Below are 14561 nucleotides of genomic sequence, written 5' to 3' on the forward strand. Positions count from 1 at the left end.
TATCTTGAAATCATTTGCATACAATTTCATTGGATGCCCTCTAGTCCTTGCTTAAGGCTTTTGGTTTTTTTTTTTTGTTTTTTGTTTTCCATTCATAATTTTGCAAACCTGTATCATGTCCTTCCCTCAATCTTTTTTCCAAGATGATAAATCTGTCTTCCCCCTCCAAAGAGTGATTGAGCAGGTTTGGAGAGTTATTGATTTCAATTATGTAAACAACATTTTATATTTTGTAAGGTTTTAGGAATGGATGAGTGTTTTCCCTTTTTCCTTCCCTTCTTTGTGTGAGAGAGAAGAAGGCTGAAATTAAAATAAGGAGATATTTTATTGTATTTTTTAATTTGATGATTTATTTTGTTTTATATTTCTATGACTGTAAGCTGCTTTGTCTATCCTGAGAAACGTGAGACGCATGTGAGAATAGAATACTAAGCCCCATGAGTGGCATGATCGCAGAATATTATTTATTTTCCATTTATAATTGACCTTTCTTGAATAAGATCAGTGGATTGCAGGAAGATAACCATTTAACATACCAAAACAGGATAGGGTGAATTGAGGCAACCACCATAGGACTCGTGCTTTGAGCTACCTACCCCAAAATGTATTGTACTTTCTTGTTTTATTTTCGTATGCTTTGTTAAAGATTTGTTTTCTTTTTCAGTTTAATTATGCTGATTATTTTATGCAGTATTTGTTCTAGTTATATTTTACTTTATGGATGTGCCTTCTGGCTATTGTTATCTGCCTGGAGCAGTAGTTATTTTTGAATTACGTGAGCTTTAAATCCAAACAAAGTAAATTGGACGATGGTATATCTAAGAACATGTTCTGACCGATGCTTGAGCACTATGTGTCTTCAGTGACTCCCAACTTTTTATGCTGATCCTTTGAAGGTAGACATTAGCAACATTTTTGCACCAGGATGAGCCTTTGCTGGTGCTGAATTCGGGGAAGGCGAGGGCCCATTGCACATGAATTTCTATTCTTTGTTGTAGTAGTCTCTTGTAGCTCGCCTTGGATCGTAGTGGAAGCTGTTGTATATTGTAGTAGACTTGCTTGTTTACTGCAGTAATGCAGTGTAGTGGCTATAATGGATTTTCTGTTAATTACAGATTAATTTGTATATATTTTCTAATCCATCTGCAGAAACATGCAAAACACTGTTCCTTATTAGTCTTTAACTTTTTAGCAATTATTTTGACTGCTGGAATCGGTGGTCTTATCAAATTTGTGTCTTTTGATGGCGTAATGCAGATTACAGGCTTATGGTAAGGGTCTAACAAGCCTGAAAAATTATCATATGCTGTCACAAATTTCATGCCACTTCAGAGTGAGAAGCATTTTGCTAATTACTTGCAAACCTTGTTCACAAACATAGTACTCTGTAAACACGTTTTTAACTTGCGTTCATTGCTGAATAAATGTTCTATAATTTAGTAAATCCTAGACTCATAGCTATTAATAGAAAAATCCTCATGCTACGATCTGAAAAAATCCAGCTAAAAATAGTGCCGTGCACTAGAAGAATTTTATCCTTGGAGTTTTCATGATTTGTTCATATGCAGTGTATACATTTGTGACATCCATAATTCTTTTGGGTTCTGTTGATTCCAACAGCAGAAGAAATATTCTAGACTCAACTCTTATTTTGTTTAAAATGAGACAACTGTATCAGTTCTGTGGCTTAGCCCTTTGGCTCTTCCTCCAGCATCTTGTTGCTTTCATGTCCTTTCTTGATGATAGAGAAAGGAGATGTTCCAGTAACTTTACTGTATATGGAAATGGGAAGTACTTAATATACTCGAAGCTTCCACAGATAGTAGAGAACACCCCAATAATTCAGTCTCAAGTAATTGTGCAAATATGGAAACATGCTGAGAATTTTGCATGATAAAAAGAATATATCTTAATATCTGGCTGCATTATCATTAAGACAGGTTAAAAAAAATTATGAACTTTTCAATGTTTTTGTTGGCAGAGAGAGTCCATGAAAGATGACAGAAGAGGTCATTGTTATAGCAAAGTGGGATTACACGGCACAGCAAGACCAAGAACTTGACATAAAAAAAAACGAGCGTCTGTGGCTACTGGATGATTCAAAAACATGGTGGAGGGTAAGAAACACTTCCAACAAAACTGGATACGTGCCCTCAAATTATGTGGAGCGAAAGAACAGCTTGAAGAAAGGATCTCTTGTTAAGAATCTGAAAGACACACTAGGTAAGTCAGAGCTATGGGTTTTAAGACTTTGAAAACCTCAGTGGCCTCTTTTTTTCCCTCTCCTTTATTTACTTTCCTAACAAAAAGGCTAGTTACCCTTATAATATCTCCCTTTACTTCCCCTGGATTTTCCATTCAGCTAACAACTTGAGTTACGCCTCCATTTTAAGAAAGTTAGCTTTCCTGAAGTCTAGGACCTTCATCTTTGAATCTTTATCTCTTGCACTCCAATAATGAGCCACACCATCCGGTGATCACTGGATTCCAGATGATCATCCACTACAACCAGTTGGACAGAACAATTGTCCTTGCAGAGATTCCAGGATGTCCCTGCTTCTAGAAGACACCGCAGCCAGGATGGCCCAAAGCAACATTGGGCAGATTGAAATCCCCCTAGCAAAAGCACCTCCCTTTCCACAGCAATTTTGTGAATATCTGTATGATGGAGGTCTGTATGTTACACCAATATAAATAGATATTCTAGGAAAAATGGTTGAAACTACTATAAAGAATAAAATCACAGAGCATATAGAAAGGCATGGTTTAATTGGAAGTCTTGCCTCGCCAATCTCCTACCCTTTTTTTTTTTTAAGGGATTCATAAATATGTGGATCGAGTGTATTTGGATTTTCAGAAGGTATTTGACAAAGTTCCCTGTGAGAGATCCCTGAAGAAAAAAATTAATGGAATTAGGAGGTAATGTCGTCTTGTGGATTGCAAACTGGTTAAAAGATAGGAAACAGAGTAGAAATACATGGCCAGCTTTTTCAGTGAAGAAAGGTAAACTAGTGGAGTACCTCAGGGATCTCTACTGGTACTGGTGCTTTATAATATATTTATAAATGACCCGGGAAAGGGAATGACGAGTGAAGTGATCAGATTTGCAGATAACACAAAAATATTCCAAGTAGTGAAATCACAAATAGATTGTGACAAATTGCAGGAAGACCTTGTGAGACTGGGAGATTGAGTATTCAGATGGCAGATGAAGTTTAATGTCAACAAGTGCAGAGTGATACACATAGGGAAAAGAGCCCAGACTGTTACATGATGTTAAATTCCATATTAGGAGTTACAACCCAGGAAGAGGATCTGGGAGTCATTGGCTCAGTGTGTGGCAGTGGTCAGAAAAGAAGATGTAATTTTGGGAATTCTTAAAGGAATGAGAATATAACGATGTCATAATATCTCTGTATCACTCCGTGTTGAGATTTTTTCTAGAGTCCTGTCTGCATTTATGGTCTCCACATCTCAAAAAAGATATAGCTAAATTGGAAAAGGTACAGAGAAGGGTGACCAAAATGATAAAGGGGATAGAATGGCTCCCCTGTGAGGAAAGACTAAAAAGGTTAGGGCTGTTCAGACTGGAGAAGAGACATATGAGGGGGGAATATGATAGAGGTGTATAAAATCATGAGTGGAATAGAACGAGTAAATGTGAATTGGTTATTTACTCTCTTTTAAACAATACAAAAACTAGGGGATTCTCCATGAAGTTAGTAAAACAAATCGGAGAAAATTATTTTTCATTCAATGTACAATTGTGCTCTGGAATTCATTACTGAAGGATGAGTAAAGGCAACTGTACATAGCTGGGTTTAAAAAAATATGAACAAGTTCTTGGCGACGTTCATAAACTATTAACCAGATAAACTTGGGAAAAGATACTACTTAACCCCTAGGTATTAGCATGAGATCTATCTACTGTTTGGGATTCTGCCAAGTATTTATTACCCAGATTGATCACTGTTGGAAGTAAGATACTGGGCTTAATGGACCTTCGGTTTGACCCAGTATGGAAGTTATGATGATGATTCCTCTTTCCACATTAATCCATAGTGACACAGTCTTACCTTGTAAGCTCTGCAATTTTGTTGCTTAAATATTTTTTATATATTAGTGCCTTAAACGATCTTAAAATAGCTACAGTACCTGACGTTTGGAGGGGTGGCCAGTGTAACTCCAATTTTAACAAGGGTTCCGGGGGTAATCCAGGAAACTACAAACTGGTGAGCCTGACATCAGTGCAAAGCAAAATGGTGGCAACTATTCTAAAGAACAAAATTATTGAACATACATAGATAGGCATAGTTTAATGGGACAAAGCCAACATGGATTTAGCCAAGAGAAGTCTTGCTTCACCAATCTCCTACGTTTTTTTGAAGACAAGAATAAACATGGATAAAGATGAGCCAGTTGATGTATTTGGATTTTCAAAAATGTTTAACAAAGTACCATATGACACTCTTGTAGCAATTAAAAATCTATGGGATAGGAGGCAGTTCTGTTGTGGATTGTGATCTGGTTAAAAGATAGAAAACGGAGAGTAGGGCTAAATGGTCAATTTTCTCAATGGAGAAAGAATATTAGACTGCCTCCGGAATCTGTACTGGGATCACTGCTTTTTAACATTCATAAATGACCTAGAAATGGTTACAGTGAGTGAAGTGATCAGTTTTGCTGCTGATACAAAATTATTCAGTTAAATCACAAGAGGATTGTAAGAAATTCCAAAAGGACCTTGCAAGACTGGGAGACTGGGCATGCAAATGGCAGATAACATTTAATGTAGTCAATTGCAAAGTGATACATGTCGGGAAGAAAACTCAAATTATAACTACCCCAGTGCAAGATTTTACGTTGGGAGTTACCACCCAGGAAAGCGCAATTGTCCGCTCGGTGTGCAGTGGCGGCCAAGAAAGCAAATGACTCTCCCAGGTTAAAGCACCTCTAAGCTCGTAACCTTACGCTTATGTTATCACTGGTTTATCTCCGGCCTTACCTTCCTTCCAGCTTGCTTGCAAGCTTCCAAGTTCTCTCTCCCTGTTGATTGTAACTTTGACTTATTCCTACCTATTGTTTATCTTTCGCTCATTTGAATTTGTTACTCCTTTTATACCCTTGTTAAATGTAAACCGATCCGATATGGTTATTCACTATGAAGGTCGGTATATAAAAACTGTTAAATAAATAAATAAATAAATAAATGGAATGCTAGCTATTATTAGGAAAGGAATGGAGAATAAAACAATATCATGTCTCTGTGTTTTATAGTGAGACTACATCTTGAGTATTTTCTGTAATTCTGGTTGTCACATCTCAAAAAAGAGAGAGAGGAATTAGGAAAGGTAAAACTTTTCTGTGGCAACCATTGGAGTATGTCAGCTTGTTCATAGCAAGTTGGCTGATGTCCCGTCTTCTGGGGACAATCTCTTTGAAGACAAGTTCAGGAAAACAGTAGCCCAGATTAAGGAGCCACATGCAGCCAATCCATATCAATGGGAGCTGAACAGCCCTCGTCCTCTAGGCATCCTTACTTTGCTTTTAAGAGCACCTTCTTCCTGATGCCCTTTCCACCAATTTCAATGGTAAGGCACACTGCCTACCGCAACAGCAGCTTCCGGCATGTGGATGTCTGTGTGAGCAATATTAGCCAAAGGCGCAGCAACAGGCCCAGCCTAAACCTGGCCCTAGTTTTTAACCCTCCTTTTTGGTAGGGGGGGAGGATTCACATGTTCCTTGAAGAGTGGCAGAAAATCACCTAGGACTGTTGGGTCCTCAAAATTATGGAATCTGGTTACCGTTTGTGCTTCTCATGGCCTACAGAGCTGTACCAATGTTTAGCCTTCAGCTCGGATCCATCTTACTCAACCCAGTTCCATCTCAAGGTGGTCTCTTCTCAGCAGGCGATATAACTTGTTCCTCACAAAGACCTTGGCCTAGGGATTCTACTACCAATACTTCCTTATCCCCAAGAAATCAGGGGGACTGAGAACCATCTGGATTTATGAAGACTGAACAAGAGCCTGTTATGGGAGAAATTCAAAAGAAACTCCCTCCACACCTTCCTACCCTTCGTTCAAATGGATTTGTGCCCTGGATCTGCAAGCTGCATATGCTCAAATGCCTACCTATCCCTCCGTCTCATTGGAAATACCTGAAATTTTTGGTAGACTCCTCTCACTATCAATGCAAGCTTTGGGGGCTTTGTGGGCCTGAAGTTCTTCATGAAATGCCTAGCAGTAGTGGTGGCAGACCTTTATTGCCAGGTGATTTATTTCTTTCCATACCTAGTGACAGGACCTTCCCAAGCAGGGGTATTAGATTTCCTGCAGAAGATGATCCAGCTCCTTTAGTTGCTAGAGTTCATAATCAATTTTGCCAAGGCGAACCTTTTTTTCTTCCCAGCGAATCAGGTTCATTGGGGCATGGCTAGACTCAATGGAAGAGAGAGCATTCCTCCCATCGGAACAAGAATTTTGTATTCAAACCTTGATCTAGCACCTACTACAGCAGGATCAGGTCATAGCCCAAAAAGTCCTGGTTGTCCTCTAACATATGATGGCAAAAGTGTATGTAGTCCACATGACCCACCTCAACATGAGAATTCTCCAATGGGGCCTCTGTGCCTAGTGGGAAAAACTTCAGCTTTTGTTGCATCCTGTGAAGGTGATCACAGAAATGAAAACATCTCTCCTTTGGTGGGTAGATGCAAAGGTCCTGGAGTTTAGGCGCTCCCTTCAAATTCTGCCTCATCAAATAATGCTATAAACAGATATGGCCACCAGGGTGTGGGGTGCATAAACTGTCTGCTTCCAAACTCAGAGGCTGTATCTGGTCAGCAGCAGAACCTCTGTTTCAGATCAACCCCTTGAAGCTATGAGATATCGGACATGCACTGAGAATTTTCTCATATATCCTTTGGGGGAAGAGAATTCTGATCCAAATTGACAACCAAATAGTGATGATGTACATGAACAAACAAGGGGCCACAAGGTCTTGAGCCCTTTGCTAGGAATCTGAGGATCTGGGAGTGGGCTATCGGAGCCTTTCTTCAAGCAACTTATCTTCCCTGGAACTCCAACATGCTGGTGGGTTGCCTCAGACCACTGTGGTTCCTAGACCACCATGTGACAGGATTTTCAAACTCTGGGGTCATCCGTCAATTTATTTGTTTGTCAGAGGACAACAGGAAACTAAAAAAAAAAACATGTGCTCTATTCTTCTAAGCAAGGTCAGATCCATTCTGGATGCTTTCCTGATGTCTTTCCTCCTTTGCATTTAGTAACTCAGACTGGGCACATCTTATCCTTATTACTCCAGTGTGGCTCAAGCAAGTGTGGTTCTCTTACATCATTATAAATAAGACTGGCAGTGAGGTAAACCTCAATAGATTTTCAGAACAGTGTGTTTGTGAGGAGCTAATTAAACTTCAAGTATAAAAGTTGATGGTGCAGGATGGGATACATCCAATGGTATTGAGGGAACTTAGAGAAGCCTGGCAGCTCTGCTGGCTGACCTTTTCAATGCTTCTTTAGAGATAGGTGTAGTTCCAGAGGATTGGGGAAGGGCAGAAGTGGTTCCTATTCTTAAGTGGCACTAAGCAGGAGGCTGGGGACTACAGGTTAGTTAGTCTGACCTCTGATGAGCAGATTAATGAAATGCTAAAACAGAGGATACTGCAGTTTCTGGAATCCAATGGAGTGCATGATCTGAGGCAGCATGGTTTTACTAGAGGTAAAGCTTATCAGATAAATCTGATTAATTTCTTTGATTTGGTGACCAGAATTGGATCAAGGGAGAGCACTAGACATGGTGCACTTGGATTTCGGTAAGGCTTTTGACAATAATAATAATAATAGTGTCCTTGGTATGGAACTTAGTGACTGGCTGAGTTAGAAACTGGCTGAGTGGGAGGCAACAAAGGGTAGTGGTAAATGGTTACTCCGAGGAGGGGGATGTTACAAGTGGTATGCCTCAGGGACCAGCCCTGGGACCAGTTCTTTTCAACATTTTCGTGAGCAACATAGCAGATGGATTGTCAGGAAAGGTATGTCTTTTTACTGATACCAAAATCTGCAACCAGAAAGGTATGGAAAACAGATCTAGCAAAACTTGAGAAGTAGTTTAGAGACTGGCAGCTAAGATTTAATGCTAAAAAATACAGACTAATACATTTAGGATGCAGAAAGCCAAGGAATAGGTACAGTATTGTAGGTGAAGTTCTTCTAAGCACAAAAGTAGAGCGGGATCTGGGGGTGATTGTATCTTATGATCTTAAGGTGGTCAAACAGGTGGATAAGGTGTCGCAAAAGCTTGAAAGATGCTTGGCTGCATAGGGAGAGGAATGGTCAGCAGAACAAGAGAGGTGATATTGCCCCTGTATAGGTCCCTGGTGAGACTTAATTTGGAGTACTGTGCGCCCCTTCAAAAGGATATAAACCAGTTGGTCTGTCCAGAAGGTGGCTACTAAAATTATCAGTGGTCTTCATTCTGAAACATATGGGAATAGACAAAGATCTAAACATATGTTCCCTAGACGAAAGTGAGATAGGGTAGATATGATAGAAACATTTAAATATCTCAAAGGTTTCCATATTCAGGAAGCAAGTGTCTTTCAACAGAATGCAGGCGCTAGAATAAGGGGTCAGGGGATGAGGATGAAAGTGGGTAGACTCAGGAGTAATCACAGGAAATATTTCTTTACAGAAAGTAGTGGATGCCAGGAACAGCATTCCAGTGATGGTGTTAGGGACCAAAATGGTATCTAAATTCAAGAAAGCATGGGATAAATACAGGGGATTTCTGAGGGGAGTGATGGGAATTGTAAGGGCTACATAAATTAGACAGATGTGCAGACTACATGGACCATATGGTCTTTTTCTTTCGTCTTGTTTCTTAGTCTGCCCACCTATTCCCTTGGGATCCGATCCAGCTCTAACCCAAGAGGAGGAATAGCCTAGTGGTTAGAGCAGTGGGCTACGAACCAGGAGATCAGAGTTCGAGTCCTGCTGTTGCTCTTTGTGACCTTGGGCAAGTCATTTTACCCTCCATTGTCTCAGGTACAAATTTAGATTGTAAGCCCTCTGGGGATAGAGAAATACCTACAGTATCTGAATGTAAGCCGATGTGATATCTCAGATCAAATGTCGGTATATAAAAATAATAAAATAAATAAATAAATATCTATGAAATCTAAACTGCCCCTCCCTCAACTTGATGGCATGGTTGTTGCGTGTATGGTAGTCTCATCCTCACTATCTAAGGAGGACATTGTGATTTTGGCTATAAAGCTTTCTACCAGAAGAGCATACAGTTTTAAATGAAAATGTTTTTCATCTTTTGTGGCAAGTAGGCTCTCTTAACCTGTTTAGTCTGTGGTCCAAATGGTCTACTTCACTACTTGTTCTTGTTCTCCTCTTTGGGCCTGGGTACTCACTGTCATTGCTGCTTATCAGCTACAAATGAATGGAAAGCTGATCTCTATCCATCCTTTGGTTGGTTTCGAAGTTCATGATATCCTTTTGCTAAGCCATTGGTTCTCAAAGCCTTGGCATAAATGAAGCCGTCCCTCCAACCATTGGAGCCAACCTCCTCAAAATTTCTTAGCTTGGAAAGTGCTATTTCTAGTCATCATCACTTCGGCTAGAAGAGTCAGCAAGCTACAAGCATTGGTTCATTACGCTTGATACCTGCAGTTTCTCCACAACAGCGTGGTGCTCTTCAATCTCCCAAAGTTTGTACCAAAAGTAGTTTGGGGTTTTCATTTGAATCAAGCTATCGTTGTACCATAATTCTTTCCAAGATCTCAGGCACATAAAGGGAGAAGGCACTCCAGTCACTGAACTGTAAAAGGGTTTTGGCATATTGTCTAGAGGATTCAACTACATCGTCTGGCTTCTCAACTTTTTATCTCTTACGACCCTAACAGACTGGGAATAGCTGTTGCCAAGCACACATTATCCAACTGGCTAGCAGCCTATATAGTGCATTGTTATGTTCTGGCTGGCCTCCAGATTCCAGACTCTGTCAAGGCTCATCAGATAAGAACCATGGCTACCTCAGAGGCTCCCCTATTTGCTGTGTCCATTGAAGACATCTGCAAAGCTGCAACTTAGTTGTCAGTTCACACCTTCATATCCCATTACTTCCTAGACAGTGTGTCAAGAATTGACAATAGCTTTGTATAAGCAGTTTTGCACAGCCTGTTCACCCAGTAGTCCCCTCTCTGTGTGTATGGGGGTGGGGGGATTCTGGGTTGCTTTTTCAGTAAATGCTCTGTCACACAACCTTCAACTTGGGATTCCCCACATATCCTGATTAATTTAGCCCCGTTTGACAGACAAAGCAAGTTTACTTGGTATAAACGGGGTTCTCCTTAGAAAGCAGGATGAAGTTAGCATGCCTCATACCTGCCCGCCTCCCTTGAGAGTCCACTACACAGCTAAAGCTAAGCTCTGCAAATTGACCGAGTGGCTCTTGAGGCAGCACGCACTCGAAAATGCTCGGTAGTAATACTTTTTACTGAGCTGGATGGGTCTGTTTGGCTCCGTCGGAGGATGTCACCCATGTTTCCTGGCTAGTTCATCCTGCTGTCTAAGGAGAGCCTATTCACAGTAAGCAAAGTTGCTTTAACTAACTAAACCCTTTTTGAAAGTTTTCCTCTAGAAGTCTTGGCAGAAACGCTAGCAGTCATGCAAGCTGGGTTTGTCTGCAGGCTGCAGACGGGTCACGAGAACCTAGAAGGCCAAATGTTTGGACGAGAGCCATGCTAGTATTGGTAGCAATTTAGATCAGGGGTGAGAGTGAAACACACCCACATCATATCTATAGATAAAGGGGACACAAAAAGAAACACATTCCCTTCCACACAAAGGCCAGTTGAGAGAAACTCCATCCTACTCAGCCCAACCTTTTTTTGCTTTTTACTAATTTTTACTATTTTTGTATTTATTTTATTTTCTCATGTTTTGATTTGCATATTTAATTTTTTTACAATCTTTTTCTGTTATTCTCCCATTCCCATAATCCTCCCTCTCTCTCACACCTCCATTTGCTCATTCTTTCTGGCCTCTTTGCCCATTTCCCTCCCCCACCTCACCGTGATTTCTGCCCCTGGGTTAGGGACCCAGCGGCAGCAAGAACTCCTCCCGGGCTATGGCCTGAGGGTTGCAGGGTCTTCCCGGGTTGTTCCCATGTCCACCTCCCCACCCAGGGCCCACCGCAGCAAAAGGAGCTCCTCTCCCCAGCTCACCAATAGGAGCCACATGGCTAAGCCATGACCTGCTTGAGTGATGGCAGCTCCCTGCCTCCACAGCACAGAGACTTGACAGCGTGGCCGTATTTTTCTTCCCTTATTGGCCAGCCAGCGGGCTCCCTTCCCAGTTAGCTTATCCCTGAATTGGATTGCCCAAAAGCTTAGGAAGGGGAGTGCTGGTGGAACTAAATGTGGGATCTTGCACGTGCGTCTACGCAAGGGAGTTGAGTACAAAGCCAGGAAACGACAAAAACTGTCTTGGATAAGGAGTGAAGAGCGTTTACGTTCTTCTGCTGGCTGGTGGGATATATCTTTCTGACAGTGTGGACAGGTCGATTGGTTGTTTTCTGCCATCATCTGTAATGTTACTGAAATGTTTATTTTGTTTATTTTGGGGGGTTTTTTCCCTATCTGCAGAAGCAGCTGGACTTCATCAGCTATTAATCAAAACTGCTTAGCATTCTTTTTAGTTCTTGATATGCACGCAGCAAAAGTTTTGGGTTTTTTTTTATTCAGCACTGCCAAAAATTCTAAATACTGCATATGAAACAATACTGTGCTCTTGGATTCCCAGTCATATTAATCAACTTCCATTTAACGTGAAGGAACACTAAAATAAACAGGAAGGACTGTAAATAAGCACGCTTTGTCATTTCTTCTCTAGCACTGCATTGCACATGCTGGAATAAGATTTATAAATCTCAGGAGTATTTTGTTGAGCCTAAAACCAACAGCTGCTGCAATGTAAACAAAAGTCAATTAGCACTCAGAAGATTCATCATCATAGCCAAGAACAGTACATAAAACCTTCATTCTTTATGTGTATGTTATAAACCACTAAGGTTAAAAAAAAACAAAACAAAAAAAACTTGCACAGGTTGTAATAAAAAAAATAAACATTAAATGAAGTCATTATTGGATTAATAGCTTGAGAACAAATCTGAATTGCAGAGCAAGATTAGTTTCACCTATTCTGTAAGACTTTTACCACTGAGTTTGTTTTTAGAATGATCAGGGGCTCTCTGCTATTAGAACAAAAAACCCCATAAAATTAATATTTGGACCATTTTTGAACTGTTAGCCCATTTAGTAACATCTGTAGGTCCTGAGCTTAATTCTAGGAGCTGTCATCAAAATACAGGAAAACAAATTTGCTTACCTGTATCATTTGTTCTCTTCTGGATATTCCAGAGATAAATTTTTGTTAGCCATTTCAGCAACAACTTGGAAATTCTGCTTACCATGCACTCTTAGCATTGGATGTCTTATCACCACACTGGGAAGCGGGCCTTTTCAAAGCCTCTCCTCCATTATTGCTAATAGCCAAGATCTTGATAAAACCGAGGGAACTTCAAGGAACTATGACACTTATTTCGCTTTTATGGCCTAGGCAAGCATGATTCCCTCTTCTTCTTCACTAGTCAGTAAGGGAGCCAGTTCGATTGAAGGCTCGACCAGCCCTGTATTCACATTACAAAGAGACCTTATTTCATCTGAACATCCATACCATGAATGTTGAAGGGACAGGAGTTGCTTCTTTGAGTTGTTTAGGCTATGGGGCCGATGCAATACAGTGCGCTCAGCCGAGCGCACTATATAACCCGCAGTCGGACGCAGGTTAAATAGGCGCTAATCCACCCCTAATGCAATTAGGGGATTAGCGCCTATTTAACGCACGTCTGATGTGCACATTTATCACTCAGCTATTAACGCCTGCCTGGAGCAGGCGTTGATAGCTGAGCACATTTAAAAGATTTCTGCCTGTACTTTTCAAAGTTTAAAAAAATAAAAAATAAACCTCAGCCAGAAGACCGCCGATATATATGCTCGGCGTCTGTTTTCATAACCGGCCGGTTGCGTTATGAAAACCCTCGCCGAGTTTATCGTCAGCGGTGTTCATAACTGGCAGACTGCCGGTAACCGCGGGGTCGCGTTAGCAAGGAGGCGGTGAGGTACTGTGGTAATGAATTCCATAACTTTGGGCCGATGATGGAGATGGCTCTGTTTCTGGTGGAAGAGAGTTTGGCCTGAGGAAGTGATGGAAATCACTAGTTGTAGTTTACTAGATGTTCTTGTAGTGCGTAGAGAACGATGGATATGTATGATGTCATCAAGTGCAGTGTAGTCAGGTTTGTGAATTGCTTTCTGAAGTATTGAGAGAACTTTGAATTCTATTCTTTTCTCAATTGTGAGCCATTGTAGTTGGTTTAGAACAGGTGTGATGTGTTCAGATTTTCTTTTATCCGTCAGGACTCTGGCAGCAGCATTCTGAAGAAGCTGTAAAGGTCTTAAGGACGACTTAGGTAAGCCATTCAGAAGAGAATTGCAGTAGTCCAAACCGGAGAAGATCAGGGTCTGAAGGACGTTTTTAAAATCATGGGGGTGAAGCAGTGGTTTTAGGTGTTTGATTACTTGTAATTTGTGAAATCCTTCTTTTGTTCTTGTAGAGATGTGTGTTTTATAATTTAGATCATTGTCTACCCAGATGCCTAAGTCTTTAACGTTGTCTTTAAGTTGGATGAGGGTATTGTCAAATTGGAAGGGTGGGATGGTTTTTGGTCCGGAGTTTTTTCTGGCGATTAGGATGCATGCAGTTTTGCTCATATTTAAACATAATTTAAGCTGGATTAACATGTTTCTGATTGTATCAAGGTGTGAGGCTGCTCTAGACATTGTATCTTCTATGGAGGAGGAAATTGGAATGAGAATTTGTATATCATCGGCGTACATGTAATACGTTATGTCTAGACTTGAAAGGAGATGGCATAAAGGAATAAGGTAGATGTTGAATAAAATGGGTGAGAGTGCCGATCCTTGTGGCACACCTGTTTCGAGGGGGCTGGCGTTTGATAATATGTTGTTGTAGGAGACTTTGAAATATCTATTTTTAAGGAAAGATGAAAACCAGCATAGTTTTTCCAGCAAGCCCAATGGATTCCAGACTAGAAATAAGCATTTTGTGATCCACTGTGTCGAAGGCTGCGGAGAGGTCCAGAAGAATCAGTAAGAATCCTTTTTTGTTGTCAAGTCCTCTTAGTATGGTATTGGAAAGGTTGAGTAAGAGGGTTTCGGTGCTGTAGTTTTTCCTAAAACCAAATTGGGTGGGATAAAGTATTTTGTTGTCATCTAAATGATCGTTGAATTGTTTCAGCACCGCCTTCTCTGTCAATTTGGCAAAGAAGGGTAGGTTAGAAATTGGGCGGTAATTGTTTGGGTCATCAGGGTTGAGGTTTTTTTTCTTTAATAAAGGTGTAATTGTAGCGATTTTTAGCATGGAAGGTAGCTTGCCTTCCTCTAGAGA

At 40.7% G+C, this 14561-nt stretch overlaps 1 protein-coding gene across 2 annotated transcripts in view; it reads left to right on the plus strand.

Moving 5' to 3' along the window:
* NCK2 (NCK adaptor protein 2) overlaps positions 1 to 14561 on the plus strand; it is a 205294-nt gene that overhangs the window by 161590 nt on the left and 29143 nt on the right. For both annotated transcript variants that reach the window (XM_029604864.1, XM_029604865.1), the window contains one exon: positions 1982 to 2223. In XM_029604864.1, coding sequence (XP_029460724.1) covers positions 1998 to 2223 — 226 coding nt within the window. In that variant the 5' untranslated portion in view covers positions 1982 to 1997. The remainder of the gene's footprint in view (positions 1 to 1981; positions 2224 to 14561) is intronic.

The sequence above is a fragment of the Rhinatrema bivittatum genome, chromosome 5 (assembly GCF_901001135.1).
Source record: "Rhinatrema bivittatum chromosome 5, aRhiBiv1.1, whole genome shotgun sequence".
Taxonomy (NCBI): domain Eukaryota; kingdom Metazoa; phylum Chordata; class Amphibia; order Gymnophiona; family Rhinatrematidae; genus Rhinatrema; species Rhinatrema bivittatum.